At 44.2% G+C, this 26,838-nt stretch overlaps 1 protein-coding gene and 1 long non-coding RNA gene across 3 annotated transcripts; one reads left to right on the top strand and one right to left on the bottom strand.

The window, feature by feature from the left end:
- Positions 1–14,716: 14,716 nt before the first annotated feature.
- CCR5 (C-C motif chemokine receptor 5) lies at positions 14,717–20,311 on the bottom strand. The gene is made up of 2 exons (XM_005546902.5): positions 20,255–20,311; positions 14,717–18,007 (listed from the first exon to the last, which is right to left on the bottom strand). The coding sequence occupies exon 2, from the start codon at positions 17,994–17,996 to the stop codon at positions 16,938–16,940; it is 1,059 nt and encodes a 352-aa protein (XP_005546959.2). The 5' UTR covers positions 17,997–18,007; positions 20,255–20,311; the 3' UTR covers positions 14,717–16,937.
- Positions 19,897–26,838, top strand: LOC102139843 (uncharacterized). 2 transcript variants are annotated; one of them, XR_274618.4, is made up of 3 exons: positions 19,897–20,001; positions 20,538–20,693; positions 26,442–26,838. It is a non-coding gene; the product is annotated as an uncharacterized lncRNA (long non-coding RNA). The 2 variants fall into 2 exon arrangements; XR_012431073.1 differs by lacking the exon at positions 19,897–20,001 and having other exon boundaries at positions 20,361–20,693.

Below are 26,838 nucleotides of genomic sequence, written 5' to 3'. Positions count from 1 at the left end.
GCATAGTCAAGGTTAATGCTCCTTTTTCTTTAGCCGACCTCTCCCAAATCAGTTAGTGTTTAGGCTCTTTTTCATCAAATATGAAAACCCAGCTGAGTCCATGGCCTGTTTGACAACAACCCTTAGATGCTTTACCACCCTAGACCCGGAGGGGCCAGAAGGCTGTCTTATTCTCAATATGCATTTTATTACCCAATCCACTCCTGACATTAGAAAAAGCTCTAAAAATTAGATTCCAGCTCTCAAGCCCCACAACAGGATTTAATTAACCTCGCCTTCAAGGTGTACAATAATAGAAAAGGGGCAGCCAAGTGGCAACGTATTTCTGAGTTGCAATTACTTGCCTACGCTGTAAGAGAAACCCCAGCCACATCTCTAGCATATGAGAACTTCAAAACACCTAAAACGCAGCGGCCAGGTGTTCCTCCAGGACCACCTCCCCCAGGATCTTCCTTCAATTGCCGGAAATCTGGCCCTTGGGCCAAGGAATGCCCCCAGCCCAGGATTCCTCCTAAGCCATGTTCCATCTGTGAGAGACCCCACTGGAAATCGGACTATTTAACTTGCCCAGCAGCCACTCCCAGAGCCCCTGGAACTCTGGCCCAAGGCTCTCTGACTGACTCCTTCCCAGATCTTCTCGGCTTAACAGTTGAAGACTGATACTGCTCAATCGCCTGGGAAGCCTCCTGGACCATCACAGACACTTCAGGTAACTCTTACAGTGGAGGGTAAGTCTGTCTTCTTCTTAATCGATGCAGAGGCTACCCACTCCACATTACCTTCTTTTCAAGGGCCTGTTTCTCTTGCCTCCATAACTGTTGTGGGTATTGACGGCCAGGCTTCTAAACCCCTTAAAACTTCCCCACTCTGGTGCCATCTTGGACCACATTCTTTTAAGCACTCTTTTTTAGTTATCCCCACCTCCCCAGTTCCCTTATTAGGCCGAGACATTTTAACCAAATTATCTGCTTCCCTGACCATTCCTGGGCTGCAGCCACATCTCATTGCTGCACTTTTACCCAACTCGAGACCTCTTTCACATCCTCCCCTTGTATCTCCCCACCTTAATCCACAAGTATAAGATACCTTTACTCCTACCTTGGTGACCGATCATGCACTCTTTATCATCCCGTTAAAACGTAATCACCCTTACCTCACTCAATGCCAATATCCCATCCCACAGCACGCTTTAAAAGGGTTAAAGCTTTTATCACCTGCTTGTTACAACTTGGCCTCTTAAAGCCTACAAATTCTCCTTACAAATCCCCTCTCCTACTCGTCCAGAAAATGGACAAGTCTTACAGGTTGGTTCAAGATCTTCGCCTTGTTGATCAAATTGTCCTTCCCATCCATCCTATAGTGCCAAACCCGTACACCCCCTTATCTTCAATACCCCCTTCCACAACTCTATTCTGTTATTGACCTCAAAGACGCCTTCTTTACTGTCCCCTTGCATCCCTCCTCCCAGCCTCTTTTCACCTTTACTTGGACTGACTCTGACACCCACCAGTCCCAACAACTCACCTGGATTGTTCTGCCCCAAGGCTTCAGGGACAGCCACACTACTTTGGCCAGGCCCTTTCTCATGATCTGCTTTCTTTTTGCCCATCTGCCTCCCATCTTATTCAATATTTTGGCGATCTTCTTCTTTGCAGCTCCTCTTACCAATCTTCCCAGCAGGACACTATCCTGCTTCTTCAACATCTCTACTCAAAGGAGTACGAAGTATCCCCCTCCAAGGCACACATTTCTTATCCTAGCATTACCTATCTTGGTGTAATGCTGCATCAACATACACACAGCCTTCCTGCAGACCGTATTCAGTTAATCTCCCAGATCCCAACTCCCATCACCAAGCAACAACTCCTTTCCTTCTTAGGCATTGTTGGATACGTCCAACTCTGGATACCAGGCTTTGCTATCCTAACCAAACCACTTTACAAGCTCACAAACGGTGACTTAACTAATCCCATAGACTGTAATTCTTTTCCCCATTCTTCCTTTCACTCTCTCAAAAAGGCCCTGGAGACAACTCCCACACTAGCACTCCCTGACTCATCCCATCCTTTTTCCTTACACACAGCTGAAATACAAGGCTGTGCTGCTGGTGTCCTCGCACAGGAGTCAGGCCCACGACCTGTTGCCTTTATCTTCCAGTCCTCCAGCAGGCTAGACGGGAAATTCTCCAGGCTGCTAATCTTCTCTTGCCTCCTCCAAACTCCCAGCCATATGAAGATACCTTAGTTGGACAATCAGTCCTTCTCAAGTCTGACCCCTCAGACTCTACAGCTTTGATGGACTGGACCCTACCTGGTCATTTATAGCACCCCAGCTGCCATCCGTCTGCAGGACCCTCCCTATTGGGTTCACCTTTCCAGAATAAAGCTGTGACCATCAGACAGCCAGCCTGAACTCTCCTCTTCCTCCTGGAAGTCGCAAGTACTCACCCCTACTTCCCTTAAACTCGCTTGCATTTCTGAAGAACAGTAATAACCCTTATGAGCCTAATACATCCCTTCATTCTATTAAGTCTATTCATCCTTACCTTACTTTTTGCAACAGAGCTCTACGCAGTCACCCCCACTAGGACTGTGCCCCCAAAATTTGTCATCTCTACTATCTTCTGTCTAGTCATGCTCCTATTCACCATTCCCAACTACTCATAAATGCCCTGCCCCTGTTTGCACTGCCGGTTTACACTTTTTCTCCAAACCATCATAATGGATATCTCCTGGTACTATCCCCAGTCCGCCACTCTTGACTCCCTCTTGGAGTGGATAGATGATCTTTGCTGACAGGGCACCCTCCAATACTTTCACCCTGATGAAGTCCTATTCTTTACTTTTATACTCACTCTTTAACAAACGATTGCTGGCTTTGCATTTCTCTCTCCTCCAAAACCACTGAGGCCTCAACTAACTCACTGCTGAGAAAGGAGAACTCCGTATATTTTTAAATGAAGAGTGTTGTTTTTACCTAAATCAATCTGGCCTGGTATATGACAATGTAAAAAAACTCAAGGATAGCGACCAAAAACTCACCAACCAAGCAAATAATTTTGCTGAACCCCCTTGGGCACTCTCTAATTGGATGTCCTGTGTCCTCCCAATTCTTAGTCCTTTAATGCCTGTTTTTCTCCTTCTTTTACTCAGACCTTGTGCCTTCCGTTTAGTTTCTCAGTTCATACAAAACCACATCCAGGCCATGACCAATCATTCCATACAACAAATGCGCCTTCTAACAACCCCACAATATCACCCCTTACCACAAAATCTTTCTTCAGTTTAATCTCTCCCACTCTAGGTTCCCACGCTGCCCCAATGCTGCTTGAAGCAGCCCTGAGAACATCGCCCATTATCTCTCCATACCACCCCCAAAAATTTTCACTGCCCCAACGTTTCACCACTATTTTGTTTTGTTTTTCTTATTAATATAAGAAGACAGGAATGTCAGGCCTCTGAGCCCGAGCTAAGCCATCATATCCCCTGTGACCTGCACGTATACATCCAGATGGCCTGAAGCAACTGAAGAACCACAAAAGAAGTGAAAATACCCAGTTTCTGCCTTAACAGATGACATTCCACCATTGTAATTTGTTCCTGCCCTACCGTAACTGAGCAATTAACCTTGTGACATTCCTTCTCCTGGACATGAATCTCGGGAGCTTCCCACTGAGCACCTTGTGACCTCTGCCCCTCCCTGCAAGAGGACAACTCCCTTTAACTATAATTTTCCACTACCTACCCAAATCCTATAAAACTGTCCCACTCCTATCTCCCTTTGTTGACTCCTTTTTCGGACTCAGTCTGCCTGCACCCACGTGATTAAAATGTTTTGTTGCTCACACAAAGCCTGTTTGGTGGTCTCTTCACATGGATGCGTGTAAAACAACCACCTTCAGGGCTCAAGAAATCCTCCTGCTCTGCCTCCTGAGTAGCTGGGACTACAGGTGCACACCACCACCCCTGGTTACTTTTTGTATTTTTTGTAGAGATGGGGTTTTGCCATGTTGCTCAGGCTGGTCTTGAACTCGAGCTCAAGCAATCCACTTGCCTCTAGCACCTAAAGTGTGGAGGGAGAACTACTTCATTCTGAGAATGTGGGAGAAGTGGGGGCTTTGTGTCCATGTTAGTTCAGGCACAAGTTGCAAGAAGCAGAGGATGGCTCAAGTTTGCCTAGCAATATAGGCCAGTGCTGGAAGATTGGTGGCATTGGTCACAGGAAAGAAGGAACTACTGGACATGTGGACTTGGAAAACACATGACCCAGGGCAGTTCTGTTATGGGATATCTTCCTTGGATGGTCATGGGTCTATTCTCCAGGGCACTGCCTCTGTGGGGTTGCATCATGCTCACCATTTCTGGAAGCAAGAATCCGATGGACTCATCTTGGGTAGTACACACCTAGAATTCATGGTAGGAAGGTGGTCTTTTTCATTTGTGTCCACCGCAATGGTCCTTCACAGAAAGCTCTTTTTCCTCCACTTCCCTCATCTCTTCTCTCTTCTCTTCTTTTCTCTTTTCTTCTTTATCTCTCTCTCAATTTTGTTATGAAAATATTCCAATATTACATGGGCAGAAAATAGTATTAATATGTTAAATCTCCATATTCCCATCACTCAGTTTCAACAATTACAAACATACGGCCAAAACTGTTTCATCTATGCTCCTCTCCCTTCCCTCTGCCTCTCACCCCACGGGATTATTTTCCACTAGTATTTTAGAGTGTATCCTTAAGAGATAGGACTCTTTAGAAATAGCTACAAAAGCATTATTGTACCCCAAATTAAAGCATAATTAACATAATATATCTAGTCAGTGTTCAAATTTCTCCAGTAGTCTCATAGATGTGCTTTCTCATTGGTTTGTTCTAACCTGGACACAAACATGGCCAGTGCATTGCATTGCACTGTTAATGTGCAACAATTCCTTTCCCCCTGTTCCACCTTGGCCCCACCTTTTCCCGTAGAACTTTCTATATTCTGGATTTGGCTGGCTGCATACCCTTGCTTTCTCACCATCTCACTGCCTCTGCCATAGTCCAGGCCTTGTCAGGCAGGGAGCTTGTGACTCCTCCTGCTCCTTCTCTGAGTCACTTCCCTTTGTCCTATGGACGGAAAGCTTTTTCTGAAAAAGCAAATCTGATCATGCTGATACCGGTGGATTAGGGGAGGTCCCTAAACACTGGTGAGACGTTGACTCCAGCTGGTGTCCAGGCTCTTGACATTGTCACAAGAAGGAATTTAAGGACAAGTCAGAAAAGTGAAAGTAGAGAGACTTATTGCAAAGCAAAATGCACGCACTCAAGAAAGCGGAGTGTGACCAGGCAGGGTGGCTCATTCCTGTAATCCCAGCACTTTGGAAGGTGGAGGCAGGCTGATCACCTGAGTCCAGGAGTTCGAGACCAGCCTGGGGAACATGGCAAGAGCCCGTCTCTACAAAAAAATACAAAAAATTAGCCAGGCGTGGTGGTGCACGCCTGTTCTCCCATTCAGGGGGCTGTTCGGGGGGCTGAGGTTGGAGGATTGCTTGAGCCCGGGAGGCAGAGGTTGCAGTGAGCTGACAAAGCGAGACCCTGTCTCAAAAATAAAATAAAATACAGTGAAACCCCGTCTCTACTGAAAATACAAAAAATAAGCCGGGCGTGGTGGTGGGCGGCTGTAGTCTCCACTGCTCCGGAGGCTGAGGCAGGAAAATGGCCTGAACCCTGGAGGCAGAGCTAGCAGTGAGCCGAGATCGTGCCACTGCACTACAGGCTGGGCGACAGAGCGAGACTCCGTCTCAAAAATAAATAAATAAATAAATAAATAAATAAATAAATAAAATAAGAAAGGGAAGTACAGGCATACTCAAGAGAAAGTTGTGCCCAGTAGGGTTTGGGGTTTCTACATTATGAGTTTCTTTAGCCAAGAGGTGGAATATTCATGAAGTTTCCTGAAAAAGATAAAGATTTTCTCAGAGCTGTGGTGCCACCCACTTTTACACCAACCATGGGTGTTCCAGGAAATGGAATGGCCCTGGTGGGTGTGTGATTTGGTATTGAGCATATAATGAGGTTCTAGGCAAAACCTAGGACAAACCCAGCACCATGTTGGATCCAGTCAGTTTTAACCAGCCGTGGCTCACACCCTGGTTTTCAGGTTCTTATTGACTCCCAGGTTATGCAGCTATTTCAACAGTTTCCTTTTTACTAGTCGAATTGCTGCCTGGAATTTTCCATTCTCCTGTGACTGCACTTATTATTCCTGTCTCAATGCTACTCTCTTTTTTAACACTGTCAGGGGGTGCCTGTGGCCTGTAGAATAAAAACTACACTTGACAGCTTGGCATAGACATTGCAAACAGTAAGCATTTAATAAATGCGGAATTAACACGTCAGTGGGGACTGTGGAGTGATAAATAACTAATGCACTCGGGTACTGGGCTGGCAAGAATCCTTGTTCTCCTTCACCATATGCTTTGCTTCTGCTCCAGTGGAGGGCAGAGCAGAGGGGAGGGCTGGAGGGAGTACCTCCCGATCCTCTTGTCACTCCATACTGCCCACTGTTCCTGATCTCCCGCAGGAGGAATGCATGCACACAGTCAGACACACACACCAACACTCACACCAGTGTCTGTCTGTCTGTCTGTCTGTCTGTCTATCTATCTATCTATCTGTCTGTCTGTCTGTCTGTCTGTCTGTCTGTCTGTCTGTCTATCCTATCTATCTATCTATCTATCTATCTATCTATCTATCTATCTATCTATCTATCTATCTATCTATCTATCCTATCTATCTATCTATCTACCTATCTATCATCTATCTCAAGTCTGCTGTGCTACTTTAGGCACCTGGACTATACCTTGCTTTATTTCACCTCTGCATATTTGTGTGAGGGTTCCTACTCCTATGCTCCACTCAGTAGCTTCTAACTAATCCTTATTCAACTGCAACAATGCTCTCTGGGATTTCTTCCTCCAGACCCCATCCTTGGATTGGATAACTCATCCTCCTCTGTCTCTCAGAGCCTTATCTTGACACTGTTCACAGTAACATAGGTGTTAAAAAGAAATTGTTTAGGGAGATAGTGACGGTAGGAAGTCCTTGGTAAGGTTTTCGTTTTAATGAAAAGCAGCCCCCAAATCATTTCTTTTCTAACAAAGAGCAACCTGTAAAATCGGGCTGCAGACATAGATAAGCAATCTGTAAGCTTGCACAGGTGAATGTAGGCAGCTGTGCCAATAGGAAAAGGCTATCTGGGGGCCAGTCATGTTCAACATGGATTCTTCATCTTCCCTTTTCTTTGTCAACCATGTGTACAGTAAGGAACAGACAACATGGCACTGGCCAGGTATAGACCTCATCTGTATAATGAAAGATTAGAGTGGGACGGCCAGCTGCTTTGCGTGCTGTGTAAACATCACACCTGGTCTGACCAATCTCTCGGGTCCTAAGTAAATCAGACACCACTTCCTCAAGCTTGTTTATAAAATGCCTTGTGTTTCACCATGAAACAGGAAAACCCACTCAGGTGTCCCTCTCTCTATGCAGGCAAGAGAGCTATTCTCTTTTGTCTTTCTTTTGCCTGTTAAACCTCTGCTCTTAAACTCACTTCTTGTGTGTCTACATCCTCCATTCCCTTAGCGTGAGACCACAAACCTCAGGCATTCACCCCAGGCAATGATGCCACTTCAACAGTACTTTTCAAACTTTGCCTTTTTGCTTGCGTTTCTCTCTAAATAGTGAATTTCATAAGGACAGTGAATGAATGCTGAATGTTGAGCTGCAGATGGTGAGTGCACAACTGAAGAGTACTGGGAAGAACCCCCTTACTTCCCTTCTCCTCAGGTTTCTGTTTCTGCTTGAAGAAAGACAGAAGCTCTGCCCAGTTTCCTCTCCCTCTCAGAGGAGGGCTGGAGGAAACACTTCCCATCCCTTTCTTACCCCTGGCCATCTCTGGCCTCCACGGGAGGAGAGTGGAGGTGGGGTTTATTGGTTGCTCCCCTTTGCATAGGCACAGCTGAGGATGAGGGCCCCAGATGTAGACTGAGGCGGGTGGTATGAAATCCTACTTCTTTCCTGTGTCTAAGCCACATCTGCCCATGGGGCTTTGCCAGAACTTCTCATTGGGTTTTGCTTACCTAGCTCTTAATAAGTTAATTCCTACTTGCTCTTCCTTGAGTGTAAGCTTCTGTCAGAGTCCAGAAGGAAGGGGTGGGGAATTGGCCTGCTGCCCTCACTCTCTCAGTTTGCTTTGAGCTATGGAGTCTACATCTGACCAGAATTATTGATAGCTGGTTGACTCTGGTTGGCCAGTGCTTCTGTTTCACTGCAGAGAGTGAGCTAAACTGCCCGCTATGTCTAAGAGCACTGTTTGGGAGAGCACATCCTAATCTGAAGAAGAAATAACCATTATTAGCAAATTATTAAAGTATCTAACAGTTACCAGAGCTTTTATGTGCCAGGCACTGTGTTAAGCCCTTAACATGCAATTTCTCATTTATCCTCTGAACGAACCTGTAAGGCAGGTATTATTATTAGCCCCAATTACAGATTAGAAAACTAAGGCTTAGAAACAGTAAGCAACTTGCATAGTAATTCCAATCTAGGAAACACTGATGCCAAAGTTCAAATTATATTAATATTTATTGAGTATTTTTAATATGCCAGACTCATGCTGTCTCCTATAGTAGCCATTGGCCACATTTAAATTAAATCGTGGAAAACATCCAGTTCCTCAGTCACACCGGCCACATTTCGCCCTGGTCTGGTGGCTACCATTTTGGATGATGCAGATACAAAGCATTCCTGTCATTACAAAAAAATTCTATTGCATCTCTCCGGTCTAAATAATTTATACCCCAACACAACCCTGTCAGGTTGCTGTTAATAACGAAGCAGCATCATTTGTGTGGGGTAATACACAAGGTTCGTTGCCTCATGCCAAAGAAATCAAGGATGCTAACACAGGAGGAGTGAGTTTAAGAGCGGAAGTGTAATAGGCAAAAGAGAAAAGCTCTCTCGTGCAGAAAGAGGGGGTTCCAAGTGGATCTCCCAGTTCCATGGTAAAATACATGGGGTTTTATAGACTAGCTTGAGGAGGCAGTGTCTGATTTACATAGGGCCCAAAAGATTGGTTGGACCAGGTATGCCATTTACATAGCATGGGAAGAAGCTGGCCATCTCACCCTACTCTTTTATTATGCAGAAGGGTTCTCTACCTGGCCGGTGCCATGTTGCCCTTTGCTTTACTCTACACGTGGTTGACAAAGAAAAGGGAAGATGGAGAATCCATGTTGAACATGCCTGGCCCCCAAATAGCCTTTTCCTATTGGCACAGCTGCCGGCATTCACCTGTGCAAGCTTCCAGCTTGCTTATCTATGTCTGCAGCCTGATTTTACAGGCTTTTCTTTGTTAGCAAACAAATAATTTTGGGGCTGCTTTTTCTTAAAAGCAAATCTTACCGAGGACTCTCTGACCCTCACTAACCGCCTAAATAATTCCTTTTTAGCTCCTGTATCGGTAACATCCCAAATTACTACTGGAAATCCTTGTAGATCCTGAGAGCCAGAGACGTTAAGTCACTTGCCCAATCTCCCACAGCCTCAAGGCTGGAACTCAAGTCAGTCTGACTTTCAAGTCCCTGCCCTCTTCTCTGCCAGGGTCTGCTTTTTGCCACAGGAAGATTGAGTTAGCCAATCAACAGAGTCCTTACTTGACTGTATGTCAGGAAACCATTAGGATTCTCCTAAAAAGGATTTTTGAATAGTCTTTGGTAATGGCAATAAACCTAAGTAGAGGAATTTTAAAGTGAACATAGACAATATTGAAATTCTCCCATTAGTTTTTTTAATTTTTAATCTTAATTACATTTTATTATATTCAGTGGTATGCAGTTTCAAAAGGAGAAGTTGTCTTGACTCAAAACCAAAAGATTAAGTTATCAGATATCTGCTCTTCAGTAAATAGTAGGAGGTGTTTTTATGTGTGTACATGTGTTTAAACCGTTTGCCAGGATATTCAAGAGTTGACATTTTAATGCTAAATTTTAATTCTCTGCAGCATTATCATTGCCTGATCAGGGCTGGTATGAGCTCCCAGGTCTTCAGGAATAATGCTTTCATGGAAAGAGTTAAGAAGGATGGCTCGCTGCAGGGATAAGGAAATGGGGGGAGAAGAGCCCTTTAGCCACATAAGCAAAATCTATACTCATTTGAGAAACATCTCAGACAGGCCCTTTTCTACACAAGAGACTTATTCTCTATTGAATTTGAAGTCACCAAGCTCAGCATGGGCGCCAGACATCCCATTTCTGTTTACTTTTCACTTGGAAAGGAAGGGTGAAAACATAACCCAAAACCAAAAATGAAAGTGAAATACTTGGAGCCTCAAATACAGATCTCTGGTATTGCCAATGAAGTCTAGATTCACATGCTTTAAAAAAACCAGCTTGGGGAATGTTCTGTTATGAAAGTTGAGACTCTTCCTGGCGCACATGCCACCCCAGGCCAGGCAAAGTCTTGCTCAGACAACAGCCCTTGCTGTTGGTAGTACTTTAGGTAGTACTTCTCAGACTTGGCTATGCTTACAGTCACCTGGGGAGCTTCTATAGTGGGCAACCACAGGGCAGCAATGCAGACAGCTGGAATCAGAACTTTTGAGGCTGGATTTAACGTCACTGTTTGTAAAACTACCCAAGTGACTCCAATATGTTGGCTTTTGTGAATTTATTAGCACACAGGTGCTGATCGTGAAGGGAGTCAGAAGTGCTCCTACTTTCCCTATTCAAAGGCTCGCCGATGGTTTGCCATCGGGAAGCACCATCAAAACGTGCCGCTGTTGGAGCCCACTCCAGACCCACGACATCAGAGTCTCTGGGGCTTGGGACAGGCAATGCTCTCATTTATAAAGCGAAGTGGTTGGGCTGACTTGTCCTCAACAACCTTTTTGTTTTCAAACCATAGGATTCCATAAGAGGGTTTGATGTAAACGAGGTGATAATATAACCGAGTACTCCATTTTTTTCTAAGTAAAAGGGAATGTTACAAGTATTTTAAAAATTATTTTGTCTTTTCTCCTTTCCTCTTGTGCCCTACTTTCTACTTAGCCCTTTAGAAATGCAAATCTCACCTTTTACCCCCCCTTCAACAGACATTCTTTACAGGGTAAGTTCATCTATATGCTCCAAGACAGAACTCTCTAGAGAGTTAATAGCCGATTTACAGCCCAAAGCATGACCTCCATGGAACTCTCACCCTCCAGGGGGTTGCCATGGAACTCACCCTCCAGGAAGGCAGGTTGAAGGCCTACCGTCACTTTTTCAACCTATTTCTGCCTATGAAAGTGCCAACTCAACTGCCCGATAGATTAGGCACCAACCATGCCAGCATGCAGAACCCCCTGCCCTTGCTCATTTCCTCCCCTGCCTTTTAAAAGTGCCTGCTTTCTGCTCCAAAACAAAGCAGTGCATTTACTATTTATTTATTTATTTAGAGACAGAGTCTCACTCTGTCACCCAGGCTGGAGTACAGTGGCAAGATGTTGGCTCACTGCAACCTCCACCTCCCAGGTTCAAGTGATTCTCCTGCCTCAGCCTCCCGAGTAGCTGGGATTACAGGCATCTGCCACCATGCCTGGCTAATTTTTCGTATTTTTAGTAGAGTCGGGGGTTTCACTATATTGGCCAGGCCGGTCTCGAACTCCTGACCTCAAGTGATCCACCCTCCTTGGCCTCTCAAAGTTCTGGGATTACAGGCGTGAGCCACCATGCCCAGCAAAGCAGTGCATTTAGAGGCAGGAGCCTGCACGTCTTCCCTGAAGGAGGTTTAGAATAAATCATTTGCTTTATACCTGACCTCACTCTTGTTAAATTGGATTCTGCAAGCAACGAGTTACTAATCTGCGGTTCAGTTACATAAACAATAATAGAGAAAGGAGAGTGCGAATGATAAAGAAATTTACCAACATCAAATCACATTTGATTATTTCAAACACTTGCTACCCACAACCATCAGATATACAGGATCATAGAGAGAAACAAGGGAGGAGCTTGGAGCATTTTATGCGTTATGAAAAATGCTTAGTCACAAAACACTTTCTGATCTTGTTGCAGGGTCATGAGATCAGCACACTGCAGAGATTGGTCTGGGTGTTGTAATCTTCATTCCACAACAGGCATCAACCTGTATCCCGAATGGAGACTCCTCTCGGTCTTCAAAAATGATGACTGTGAGCTGTGCACTACCTACCCTGAGCTGCTGTGGAAATACCTCTTTTTCACAACTGGAATGGTGCCGGCAGAGACAAACATTAAACAGCTGAATGTGAAAAGCCTCCTCGCGTGTCTTCTCCACGGCCAAGGCTGGAGGTTGAACACCCTTGCTCATTTGCCAATGTGGCCTCGCGGGGGCAGTATGACCCAAGGCTTGCCATGGCTTCCTAGCTCGGAAAAGATTCACACTCTTCCTTCCATGAATGCTTTAAAAAAACTAGTGACCACCCAGAGAAACAAAAATAAGTCCCCAAAACACGACAGAATCACAACGACACAAAACAGATTATCAAACTATGTAGTAACAATAAGGAGGCAAATAGAAGTCAGACTTGTAAAATTGCTTATAGAAAATTAGGAAGGAAATAGATATTATATGCATGCATATTAATATAAAGATATAGTGTGTGTCATATGACATTATATATTAATATATAAAATATGTATTTGTATGTATTAAATATTAAAGGTTGACTCGGTTTTGGAAAAATACAAGCAACTTTTACAGTGAATTTTATTTCAAAGTAAAGGAGCTATCGAAATGTTTTCACGTTTTTTCCTCTTCTGTTCAGCCTTATCCCTGAGGATTGTGGAAAATGTCTACATACTCTGACGATAAGTAAGTGGATGTGTTAACAAGCTACAAGGAACGGCAGTTACAAAGTTCATGATTTGTTGGCCGGGCGCGGTGGCTCAAGCCTGTAATCCCAGTACTTTGGGAGGCCGAGGCGGGCGGATCACGAGGTCAGGAGATCGAGACCATCCTGGTTAACACAGTGAAACCCCATCTCTACTAAAAATACAAAAATTTCCCCGTGCATGGTGGTGCACACCTGTAGTCCCAGCTACTTGGGAGGCTGAGGCAGGAGAATCACTTGAATCTGGGAGGCTCTGGTTACAGTGAGCCGAGATCGCACCACTGCACTCCAGCCTGGGCAACAGAGCAAGACTCCATCTCAAAAAAAAAAACAAAAAAGGAAAGTTCGTGATTTGTTTTCCAGTTCACATTTCTGCTTCCAGCCCCCAGGGTAGTTGGTGGTAATTCTTATGCTGTCATTAGAAGTGTTAACACTTGAACAGTTAATGTTTGCATTTGGAACTCTGTCTCTCCTCCGATAGAAAAATAAATGATTTGTAAATTTAATCGTTACAGTGGAAATGCCAATGCATCTTAATTTATTCAAAGCGATTTAAACTAAGAACCCCTGGAGTACAAAACGTAAACAGAATCCCAGTTTATGAATTTGCACATTATTCTTCCTTGTTAAGGACAGTCACCTCTATTTTGACTTTATCCATGGCATGCAATCTCTTCTTTGATAGGGACCTCTGGGTGAGACAGAAGGTACATTCACCCCAGAGATGGTGAATAAAGTCAGATCCTGAAGGTCGTGAGTTAAAACTCCAAGGAGTAAAGGCATGGGCCTGGGGAGATAATGGGAATGGGCTCTGGAAAGGCTGGCAACACTGAAAATAGCTTTTCTTTGTGCTAACATTGGAAGGCATTTAATAAGGTGGAAAAGGAAAAGCAGCAATTGACATGGCTGCATTTATGTCAGCCATAAAAGCTGACACCTTCCAATCTCCCTGCCACACTGCCTTCATCCTACGGGATGGATCTTCCTTCTCCATGGTCCCTTCCTTCTACCCTAACCCCAGCCTCCTCCTGCCCTTCCTTGGTTCATTCTACCTTTTAGCCTAAGAGATGAAAGGCAATCCTTCAAGTCTTGGTAGGGAGAAGCTGCCCTTCTAGTCAGATCCAGCTATTCTGTCTTCTGCTCATGTCATGCACCTCCAAATAGGACCATGGGCAGCTCTTGCATCTGCTGCCCATGACCTGCGCTGGGAGATGAGTGTGCAGTGACTGAAAACCAGCATGTTCAAGATGTGAACGTGACCCAGACGGGTCCCCTCCACCTGGAGCACCTGTCCTCTCTCAGGGTAAGAGACTCCTGCACATAAATCCAAATGTACATGATTGTCATCATTGCAATTAGAGCCAAGTTTTGGGGAGGGATTTTAAATGAAAGAAAAGCATATCCTCATTCTCACGTGTGATGTGCCTACAACACAGGGCTGCGGGTAAGTGACCAGGCCATGACGTTGCATGTCTTCTTCATTTTCAAACATAGACAACTGATTTACGGCACCGATTCTATTTTTTAAAACATGGCAATTCTTTTGAGTAGTGGAATTAAAATTTGAATTTTAAAAGTTTTCAAGTCAATTGCTCAACAACCCTACTCTTAGAGGTATCATCTGTAAATACAAACTATTCTGGCAATTTGTCTCAGGAAAAGAGTGAATTTTAAAAATTATTTAAAAGAAAATACAAAAATACAATTATCTCTCTCTTTGCATACACCACACACACACTAAGGAAGAAAACAGCTACTTATAAAATACTTTGGCGGTTTTATGTGCTATTATCTAAATGTACACTGAAAGAGCGAGAATATAATGAATTATGTTAGAAGGTTTTTTTATTAGATGCATATTTTCTTTCAAGCAACTTGTAACTTTCATATACACAAGAATATGCAAATACTAAGATGTCAGAATGTCTTTGACTTGGCCCAGAGGGTAGGGTCCTATACTACTCTTATACTTTCCACAACTTAAGAGCAAAAGGAAAGACATTTCCCTTCATTGCTTCCTGCTGACAGCCACAATGCTCACTGTTCATGTTCAGAGGCTGAGAAAGTCAGTAGCGCCTCTTATTATTCTGACACCTTCATTCCCTGAGTGGTTCTCACCACTTTCTATTCCCTCACCTTATCTATATACTATGATGGTTTTAACCATCCCCGAAATTCAAAACAATCTCAAGTATGTGCACAATCATAAGAGAAGCAACAGAAAACAACCTCTCTCTCTCCCTTTGAAATGAATATACCAAAACACTAAGGGGTGTATTCATTTCAAAGGGAGAGAGAGAGGTTTCTTCTGTTGCTTCTGGTTTGTCTGGAGAAGGCATCTGGAATGAGTACCTAAGGGCCCCGCACCCAACCCCTTCAGCCTGAAATATGGAGGCTGGTAAATTGTACTTTTTGTGAGTTTTAAGGCTCAAGGCAGCTTGTTTCCAAATGAATACGTCCCTTCCCCCCTTTGCCTGTTGACGGTTAAATGCAGAAAATGATACCTACACTGGTGTGCACTGGGCAGGCAGCATCTTAGTTTTTCAGGCTTCCCTCACCTCTATGGGACCTCTTTGATCAATGCTTTGCTCAATGCTATCCCTGAATGAGTAACTAAGAGTTTGATGCTTGTTGAATGTGTAGTATGTGCTAAATGCTGCCTGTGGTTGCCTCATAGAATCCTCCCAACAACCCATGAAATGACTACTAGGTAATCAATCCTTACCTAGATCTCATGTGTGAGCTGAAGTATGTTCCTAGTCCTCACACCTCATGTATTCATAAATCTAGTCTCCTCCTGGAGACCTGTCAGTATTTGAGCTGGGATGGGAAGGAACTCTCTGAAGTCAGAAGCATTCAGTGAAAGACAGCCTGGAGTCTGGGTGAGACTGTGTTCAAACTCTGCAAACCAGACCCGTCCTTTTACACCAATCCCTCTTCTTCTTGACCTAAACCTCCTCCTCCTCCTTCTGTGCTTGATGTCTTTTCAAGGGCTTCTCCAATCTGCTTGAAGGCTAGGGCTTCTCCCTGAATCTTCTCTGCCCCTCAGCTTCAACCCAAATCCACCCCAGTTCTGCTGACTCCATATCCTCATATGCTGCACAAATACCTCCCTCCTTCCCATCCTCAAGCCTTGAGCTTAGCGGAGGCCATCCTCACCCTGACCTGAAGGCTGTTGCTGGTCTCCTTGCCCTAAATGCTCATCCTTCCTCACCCTCCTTTGGCCACAGAATAAATCTTCTGCAACACCAACCAGGATCTCCCTGCTCAGCTCATGACTTAGATAGAGCAATGCCATCAAGGTTCTTCACGACCTAGCCTTGTCCTTCTTCCCCAGGTCTTCCCAACCAGCTCTGTCTCCTTCTACATCCAAGCTTGCCCATGCAGTGCTTGCAGTGAGGCTTCTGTCTCTGCCAGCAATAGATGATCCAACTCAAATTCCTTCTTATTTAAGAGGCTTCCCCAGCTCTCCCAGGCCACAAGACTCTCGCCTGGTTCTAAAAGTCAGTGAAACTTATTAAGCATACCTTGGAGGGGAAATCACACATGAAAGGTGTCATTTCTTAACTAATCATATCCATGTCTTTTCTCCCCACAGCAAGACAAAGACCTGTTTTAAACACATTTACAACCCATATGTTGCCTTGTACAAGGTAAAAAGTTGTACATTTCTGAAATAATTTTGGTATTTCTGTTCAGGTCACTAAACTCAAGAATCAGCAATTCTCTGAGGCTTTCTTTTTAATATATATAAGGAACTTTTGGAGAGAAGGGAGAGTTTGTCAATAACTTGATGCATGTGAAGGAGAGATAAAAAGGTTGCTATTTTTCATCAACATATTTTGATTTGGCTTTCTATAATTGATGGGCTTAAAAGATCAAATCTGCTTTAAACAGATGCCAAATAAATGGATGAATCTTAGACCTTCTGTAACAGTAACTTCCTTTTAAAAAAGACCTCTCCCACCCCACCCCCAGCCCAGGCTGTGTATCAACACCAAGTCATGTGCACAACTCTGACTGGGTCACCGGCACACTTGAGTCCGGGTCACAAGCCCACAGATATTTCCTGCTCCCCAGTGGATCGGGTGTAAACTGAACTTGCTCGCTCGGGAGCCTCTTGCTGGAAAATGGAACAGCATTTGCAGAAGCGTTTGGCAATGTGCTTTTGGAAGAAGACTAAGAGGTAGTTTCTGAACTTCTCCCCGACGAAGGCATAGATGATGGGGTTGATGCAGCAGTGTGTCATCCCAAGAGTCTCTGTCACCTGCATGGCTTGGTCCAACCTGTTAGAGCTACTGCAATTATTCAGGCCAAAGAATTCCTGGAAGGTGTTCAGGAGAAGGACAATGTTGTAGGGAGCCCAGAAGAGAAAATAAACAATCATGATGGTGAAGATAAGCCTCACAGCCCTGTGCCTCTTCTTCTCGTTTCGACACCGAAGCAGAGTTTTCAGGATTCCCGAGTAGCAGATGACCATGACAAGCAGCGGCAGGACCAGCCCCAAGATGACCATCTTTAATGTCTGAAAATTCTTCCAGAATTGATACTGACTGTATGGAAAATGAGAGCTGCAGGTGTAATGAAGACCTTCTCTCTGAGATCTGGTAAAGATGATTCCTGGGAGAGAGGCAAACACAGCCACCACCCAAGTGATCACACTTGTCACCACCCCAAAGGTGACTGTCCTGGCTTTTAAAGCAAACACAGCATGGACGATAGCCAGGTACCTATCGATTGTCAGGAGGATGATGAAGAAGATTCCAGAGAAGAAGCCTATAAAATAGAGCCCTGTCAAGAGTTGACACATTGTATTTCCAAAGTCCCACTGGGCAGCAGCATAGTGAGCCCAGAAGGGGACAGTAAGAAGGAAAAGCAGGTCAGAGATGGCCAGGTTGAGCAGGTAGATGTCAGTCATGCTTTTCAGCCTTTTGCAGTTTATCAGGATGAGGACGACCAGTATGTTGCCCACAAAACCAAAGATGAACACCAGTGAGTAGAGCGGAGGCAGGAGGCGGGCTGCGATTTGTTTCACATTGATTTTTTGGCAGGGTTCCGATGTATAATAATCGATGTCATAGGTTGGACTTGACACTTGATAGTCCATCTTGTTCCACCCTGTGAATAAGTAGAAAGTGATCTTTTATAAAGCCCTAGAAAGTATTTAGTGGCCCACCATGAATGCAAACAGTTTTATACATCAATAGGTTTTTAATTCCATACATAGATGTCTACATTGAATGAACTCCCTTTTTGGCCAAACAATGAAGTTTTGTAGTGAAGGGAAGGTTTGCTGCTAGCTTCCCGCTCACTAGATGGAGAGCTTGGCTCTGTTGGGGGAATTCATGAAAGCACCATCTCACCAAATAAAATCTTGTGCTCTATAGCACCACAGAGTGAATGAAGCTTTGATAACAATTTTAAGAAACTGGGTCAAGCATGGTGCAGCTCAGCCTTTTTGTTGTTGCTGTTGTCGTTGTTTTGAGACAGGGTCTCACTCTGTCGCTCAGGCTGGAGTGCAGTGGCTCGATCATGGTTCACTGAAGCCTGGACCTCCCGGGCTCAAGCAATCCTCTCACCTCACCTTTCCAAGTGGCTGGGGACTACAGGTGCCACCACACCTGTAACAGCTAATTTTGTTTATTTTTATTGTTATTTATTTATTTATTTATTTGAGACGGAGTCTTGCTCTTTTGCCCAGGCTGGAGTGCAGTGGCGCGATCTCAACTCACTGCAAGCTCCTCCTCCTGGGTTCACGCCATTCTTCTGCCTCAGCCTCCTGAGTAGCTGGGACTACAGGCACCCATCACCACACCTGGCTAATTTTGTTTTTGTATTTTTAGTAGAGATGGGGTTTCACCGTGTTAGCCAGGATGGTCTCCATCTCCTGACCCTGTGATCTGCCTGCCTCGGCCTCCCAAAGTGCTGGGATTACAGGCGTAAGCCACCACGCCTGGCCTAATTTTGTTTATTTTTATAGAGACAAGATCACACTATGTTGCCCAGGCTGGTCTCGAACTCCTGGGCTCAAGCAATCCTCCTGCCTCAGCCTCCTAGAATGCTGGGATTGCAAACATGAGCCACCATGCCCGGCTGCAACTCCGTCTTAAGATGTTTATTGATGCTGCCATTCTCTGGAGTTAGTCCACAAAGAGCATGCACTATGAGCAAGTCAGTAATAATTAAGAGACCTCGAGGGCACATACTGGATGCCAATCACTGTCTAAGAGTCATACCCATTCTTTCATTTAATCCTCAGGGCAACCTTATAAGGCAGGAAATATTTTTCACATTTTGCAGACAAGGACTTTGAAGCATACAGAGGGCGAGTAACTTGCTCAAAGCCACCCAGCTGGGAAGCAACTGATTTTGAATGCAGGAAGCCTGCACTCTTAACTACCATGCTACCCTCCCTCTCACTCCTGGAAAAGAGAATTAAAAGGCAAGACCATCAGATGTTCGGTGCTGTGATACAGTCAGAGTGAAATGGCCAGACGCCCAAGTCCCCCGAGAAGCTCATAGATGCCAACAGAGAATTGTAAAATCCTCACACTTTCTGTGAAGTTTGTGTTTATAGTTTCTGAGTTGCCACAATTAAGAGTTTTCATACACACCCAAGAAATAATAAAATAAAAAAAATGTTTCGTCTGCCACCACAGATGAATGTCATGCATTCTGGGTAGTTTAGTCTTATAACCAGCTGGCTTGCCTAGTCTATTTAAGTTCAGCTGCTCTAGCTGAGAATTTTCTCTTATTAAACCCTGCGAGTCTCAAATTCCCTGCATCTTAGATTAGGCAGCTGGGAGAAGCCTCTAGAAAAGCTCACTTTTAATTTAGAGCCATAAAGAATTACATATTAACTGTGCCATGCAACTGATATATTAGAGGAAAATTTTATCTGACGTTTGTAATTTGATATTAATTTGGACCATTTTTAGGCTTCCCTCTTGTCTGGAGGAAAAAGGAAAAAGAGAACCAGACTTAGACACAACTTCTTGTGGGCACATATTCAGAAGGCATTTCACTGGAGAGGGTTTAGTTCTCCTTAGCAGAAGATAAGATTTCAAGATTTCAGCTAAGACTCATCTCTCTGCAAATCTTTCTTTTGAGAGGTAAGGACTGTTAGTTATTAAAATACTATTGCTCCCTTTAAAGTCTTTCACTCACAATCATGTTTTGTATCTTTGATGTTATAATAATCTGAAACTCATTCTAAACTCTGACCCTTTCCTCATCTTAAAGATTATATTTTAAGATAATTGTATGAGCACTTTGTGTTTGCCAAATGTCTTCTCTGGGTTTCCTGTTAAGGCTTTTACTCATCTCAGAAGCTAACTAATAGGCCAAGCAGCTGAGGTTACTTACCAGGGAGAGTTTCTTGTAGGGGAACGGATGTCTCAGCTCTTCTGGCAGATGAGTTGTGCAAATCAATCATATAGACAGTATAAAAGTAGGAAATGCTGTTTCTTTTGAAGGAGGGCGGAGTTAAATAATTGAGTATTGAAGGCGAAAAGAATCAGAGAACAGTTCTTCTTTTCAAGTTGAGCTTAAAATAGGCTAGAGAGTAGATCTCGGGTCTGAAAGTTTATTCACGGGCTTTCCTCACTGGATTATTTTGTTTTTGTTCTCTGCTCATCCAACTACACAGAATCTGTTAGAAAATATAAAGAATAAAGGATATTAGAGCTAGAAGAACATTTACATTCACCTAGTCAAAAGCCTACGTTTGAGTAAAAGAAATTACTACCAAGAAGCAAATGATTTGTACAAGATCACAGGGCTTTTCAACAGTAAAGCTAAAAAGGTAAGAAAATTCTGATTATCTTAAGAGTTGCCATCAATTGAAGCCAACTTAAACCAACTTTAAATGTAGAGGGGGATCCTGGACTTCATGTTAACCCTGTGCCCCCTTTTTCTCCACTCTCCCCGTATCCCCTATCCCACTCCCCATACACATGAACTCACCACCCAATATTACTCCGTAAATGAAAACAACCTGTTGTCTAAAGAGTTTTAACTATAGGCGGGTGGGTGAGCTAACCAGGTTTCCCATCTTTATCTGGACTCAGGATCTTAGTGGGGATTTTCACTGTTCACTATTTTGTGGCCCTTCAGACCAGTAAGCATTTATGAGGACTCACACTATGCCAGGTACATAGGAGGCAGGATTCTTCACCCCAGATACAATCTATCCGGAGCTATGAGAAATTTTCCACATGACAGAAGTATATGGTCAAGTTCAGGTTCTTTATGACAATATTATGTACAGTCATATCAAGCTCTCTTGGTGGTTGGTGACGTCTGAAAATCTCAAGTATTGTCAGCAGATCTTGGGAGACAGCAGAGAGCTACTCCTGAGCCACAAGATGCCCTTCTGGGCTTCCGTGACCAAATAAAAAGCTTTGGCTTGTGATCTCTAAGAAGGCAAAGGAGACCCCAAACAGCAAAATTATATGCCCCCAAACCTACAGAGGCAGCCTAACCCAGGGGTTAAGCCAGAGGCCTCTGTAGTCAGACTGCCAAGCTTGAAACCTGTCTTACCCTCAGCTTTCTCATCTGGGTGTTGGGCTGAATGACAGTAGTCATTTCATGGGTTGTTGGGAGGATTCTATGAGGCATCCACAGCCAGCATCTAGCACATACTATACACTCAGTAAACATCAAACTCTTAGTTACTCTTTCAGTAATCCTTTGTCAGAGAGAGTTTATTTGATTAAACCCTAGTAAAATTGTTTCACTGGAGTCTCTGTCTATAGCAGATTAGTTTCAGCAAACTAGAAGCAATGAATTCTCATTGCTGGTGCTTGGAGAATAGAAAGAAATGACTGCTTGGGAAAAGCCAGAAAAGTACAGAAATAGCCCCGCGATCAAGACACCCCACCCCCGCCCCACATAGGGACATATGTCTCTGTTACAACAGAGCTCAGTAACTGGTAATCATAACAAGGACAGTGAATCATCAAGAAAATGTTCAAGTTCATCCCATATGTGCAATTCAAAAGGCATTGATTAAGAACTGTAGTCATGCTGCTGGGTTTAACCTCCAGCGTCATTACTACTACTTGGCTTTGACCAAATTATTGAAGCTCTCTGCCTTAGTTTTCTTAACTGTAGAGTGGAGGTTTTTAAAAAACCCAAATACAAACTTACTCAATACGCCTGCGGTGGAGATGGAATGACACAAGTGTAGAGGCTTTCAGGCACCCGCCCTCAGGGGGCTGTTTAAGCAGGGAAATATAGTGTGCTTTTGAAAGAGTTCAAAAATAGGTAACAAATAAATTAATACAAAATTTTATAGAAAATAGATAACATAAATACGACTTTGGTTTTTAGAAAGATAGCCTTGTATTTACTGGTAATCTGCTTGTGCAGAACTGCTGGAGGCTGCCGGACCAACACTGTATTTCTGTTTGTGACAATTGCTGGTTCTTACTTTCACCATGCAGAGCTGAGGCTTTGCCATGTTCTGCGTGTTTGTCATTAGGGTGGTGGAGGATGTGAAGACATGCTCACCCCCAGAGGGCAATGTGGGCTAGCAGAGCAGGCTCGGAGTCACACAGACTGTGCTGCTGACTTACTGTGTGACCTTGGCAAGATACTTCCACTGCCCAAGCTTCCATTTCCTCATCTGTTAAATGACGTGCTAGACCTGGGGCAGCTTCCACCCTAAATACTACATGACTCCATGGACAAGTTGGTTTGAAAAATATATACTAGATGGGAAACAAGGTGAGGATTCATAGCCCGAAACAAGGAAGCACAGCTTTGCAGTATGTGTTACTCCACTTTTGGGTTTCTGGTCCAGAGATGTGTTCTAGTAATCACTCAGGACAGGGGAGTTCAGCCCAAGGATTCACAAGAAAGTGGGGACCCATGGGAAATTCTTCAGCATTTAAATAAAATGTTCTGGATACAATAATGGCAACAAGCCAGCAGCTTATCACGCTGTGATTTAGTTGCTTGGTGTCTGCTACTCTTTCTACTTTGTCCTTCTCAGTTTGCATGGCTCTTGTTCTCTTTTTATTATTAAATATGTTCAGACTCCCCATGGGAAATGAACTTTTGATCAGTTTGTCACTCTAGACTCCATGCCCATATTGGAGGGTGTTTCGTGCCATCCCTCCTTTTTGGGGCCTTTTTGTCTTTAAGCAGCTGCTCCATGTCTAGTCGCTGTACCTATGTTCCAAGCGTTGCTTTGCTTTCTTCTTGCCCACACCATTTCTGGACCATATTTTCAGACCATCATCAACAGGATGGGGAGAATGTTAATTATTCACTGCGGGTGCAAGGGCCAACTACACAAGCACAGTGAGCAGGAACCCTGCCATACAGCAGCTGTTGTGAAAATCCCTGGGGCCTGAGTTGACTCCTGGTCAATATCAGTCAACAGTGAGATGGGCTATAAAAAGAGCAAATGAATCTTTTATTTTTAAAAACAAATGTCTAGGCCGGGTGCGGTGGCTCATGCCTGTAATTCCAGCACTTTGGGAAGCCAAGGCGGGTGGATAACTTGAGGTCAGAAGTTTGAGACCAACATGGCCAACATGGTGAAACCCCATCTCTACTAAAAATATACAAAATTAGCTGGGCGTGGTGGTGCGCCCCTATAGCCCCTATAGTCAGGAGGCTGAAGTGGGAGAATCTCTTGAACCCAGGAGACAGAGGTTGCAGTGAACCAAGATCGGGCCATTGCACTCCAGCCTGGGCGACAGCAAGGCTCTGTTTCAAAACAAAACCAAACAAACAAACAAAATGTCTAATTACAAAACCAACACAAGCTCATTGTATTAAATTGGGAAAAGCAGAAAAAAGGAAAAAATTAGGTACATTCTCACAATATCAAAACAATGTCTTTTAAGACATGATGTTTCAATTCTGACTTTTCCCATGAACTTTTTGATTAATTGTTCTCATGCATATAGCATTCTGTAGGTGGCTCTTTTTTTTGGCTAAAGATTATAGTGTAGACATTTTCCTATATTATTAAACAATTCTTTATAAGTATAGTTCTTTATTATTTTTACTGAGGAAGGACACACTGATCCTAGTGCAGCTTGGTGAGTTTTGATATGCATACATGCATGTAACTACCACTCCTGATGAAGATGATAAAAGATATCCCTATCACTTCAGAGGGTGCCTTTTGCTCCACCCAGAGGTAAGGGCCACTCTGTCTTTATAGAGATTAAATGAGCCTGTCTTTAACTTCTATAAATTCTTTAACTTCTTCTATAAGAAGACAGATACTGTCTTCTTTCCCATCTGGCTTCATTCATTCAACAAAATACCCTTAATTATATTTAACAGAGTTCTGTCATTAGACAGTCGGGCTCTTCCCATTGTTCAGTCATGTGAGCAGTGACACACTGATTGTCACCATCAGTGCTCTGACATCCCTGTCAAGAAGGACACTCTTCCTGTTCCCAGAGCCACCTTTACCAAGAGAGCCAGAGAGTCCCCATGATCCTCACAGAAATAGGAAGAATCCAGTGCCACACTTTGTTATCCACGTGCCTCAGCAATGACGCTTGGGTCCTGTGACACCCACCAGGGGACAGCCTCTTTACCTTCTGCCTCAGACACCTATCATCGTGGGTGGGTTGGGAACTCACCATGCTGTTGTCTCCATCCCTGCCTCTGTCCTCTAGACCTTTCCCAGGGTAACTCACTTCCCAGGCCATGGACCACATCCCCCATGGGGATTTATGCAGTTCATCAAACCAGGTGGACACGTGCAGGCTGTCTACCTCATGGATTCATCAGATAGGCTCAAACCTGGTGGGAGCCCCTTAGCTCAGCTGAGAAGTCTTCTGTATGCATTTAGGGGATTTCTTTCAGATCAGTGTCTAGGCATGAGGCTAGTGCAATGTAGGTGCAGTAACAGATGTCTAAGCTAACAGTTCAACAATACAATAGACTCACTGTGATCTTAAGTGAGTCAGATCACACCTGGAGCTCTATACTCAGCTCTGCACATAACACGAGATTATGTAGGACTTTTCTGGTTGTCCCAGAACTAGCAACTATGGCCTAAGGCTGAAGGCAAAGAAGTGTTATGTACTCACAGATCCAAAGAAAACCACTGACACTTGGGCTCAGACACCTCTCCCAGGGCTTACTAGAAGAAGACAGCACCAGCCCTGTATCCACACCCATCACATCAACTCCTCTCACCCCAGTCTGTATACAGAGGCAATTAGGATAACGAGTGGACTGTAGAAGTGGGTAGGATTGGTGGGGAAGAGAGTGAGGACCCCTCTCCTCAAAACCAAGGAAAGGGGCTCTGAAGAAACCATATGAAGAATGGGGACTTGCAAAAGGAGAGGCCAGCATGGGTGGGGCCCCCACTGGGCAGCAGACAAGATGAGCAGGGGGAGTGGGGATTGGAGAGAGGTGATAGGGGTAGAGATAGGGTGTGGAAGTGAGGCTGCAAGGATCAAGAGTGCCCCTGGGTCAAGTGGCTGCCACAGGAGGGAACTGGGCAGGAACTGTCACATTGGGTCCTACTTTCTGGGTGAGACGAGCCTGGCGCCCAGAAAATGGTGGGTTGGAAGAAGTCAAATCAAAGAGAGATTTTGCATGTCTAGATCCATATGGAGCCCCCACCATCTCTAGGCCCTTGGATGTGACCACACAGTGTGCCTGCCACTCTGGGGCATCTTGGCCAAAACAGAGTGGACTGTGGCAGTGACCAGTTAGATAAAGAGGTTCAGGCACACCTTGGTGAGATTGTGAGTTCAGTTTCAGACTACCACAATAAAGCAAATATCACAAAAATAACTTTTTTGGTTTCTCAGTGCGTATAAAAGTTGTGTTTACCCTATACTGTAGTCTATTAAGTATACAATAGTATTATGTCAAAAAAAGCAATGTGCGTACCTTAATTAAAAATATCGCGGTGGCTCAAGCCTGTAATCCCAGCACTTTGGGAGGCCGAGACGGGCGGATCACAAGGTCAGGAGATCGAGACCATCCTCGCTAACACGGTGAAACCCCGTCTCTACTAAAAAATGCAAAAAAACTAGCCGGGCGGGTTGGCGGGCGCCTGTAGTCCCAGCTACTCGGGAGGCTGAGGTAGGAGAATGGCGTAAACCTGGGAGGCGGAGCTTGCAGTGAGCTGAGATCCGGCCACTGCACCCCAGCCTGGGCGACAGAGCAAGACTCCGTCTCAAAAAAAAAAAAAAAAAAAAAAAAAAAAAATTTTAGTGCTAAAAATGCTAACCTTCATCTGAGCCTTCAGCAAGTCATAGCGTTTTTGCTGAAGAGGATGGAGCTCTTGTTTTGATGTTGATGACTACTTACTGATCAGAGTGGTGGTTGCTAAAGCTGGGGGTGGCTGTGGCAATTTCTTAAAATAAGATGACAATGCAGTTTGCCACATTGGTCGACTCTTCCCTTCACAAAAGATTTCTCCATACCATGTGATGCTATTTGATAGCATTTTACCCAGTTCTTTCAAAATTGGAGTCAATGCTCTCAAACCCTGCCACTGCTTTATTAACTAAATTTATGTAATATTCTAAATCAATTGTCATTTTAACCACGTTCACAGCATCTTCACCAGGAGGAGATTCCATCTCAAGGGACCATTTTCACTGCTCATCTGTGAGAAGCAACTCTTCTTCTGTTCAAGTTTGATCATGAGAGTGCGGCAATTCAGTCACAACTTCACGCTCCACTTCTAGTTCTAGTTCTCTTGCTGTTTCCACCACATCTACAGCGACTTCCTCCACTGAAGATGTGAACCCCTGAAAGTCACCTATGGGGGCTGGAATCAATGCCTTTCACACTCCTGTTAATGTTGGTATTTTGACCTCCTCCCATGAATTACAAATGTTCCTAATGGCATCTAGAATAATGACTACTTTCCAGAAGCTTTTCAATTTGCTTTGCTCAGATCCATCAATGGAATCACTATCAATGGCAGCTATATAAACTCTAAAAGGCTA

This window comes from Macaca fascicularis, chromosome 2 (assembly GCF_037993035.2).
Source record: "Macaca fascicularis isolate 582-1 chromosome 2, T2T-MFA8v1.1".
Classification (NCBI taxonomy): Eukaryota; Metazoa; Chordata; class Mammalia; order Primates; family Cercopithecidae; genus Macaca; species Macaca fascicularis.
This window is presented reverse-complemented; position numbering and strand designations above follow the sequence as displayed.

Excerpts from the sequence above, each read along its gene's own strand:
- CCR5 (XM_005546902.5), bottom strand. The coding sequence starts at position 17,996 with ATGGACTATCAAGTGTCAAGTCCAACCTATGACATCGATTATTATACA.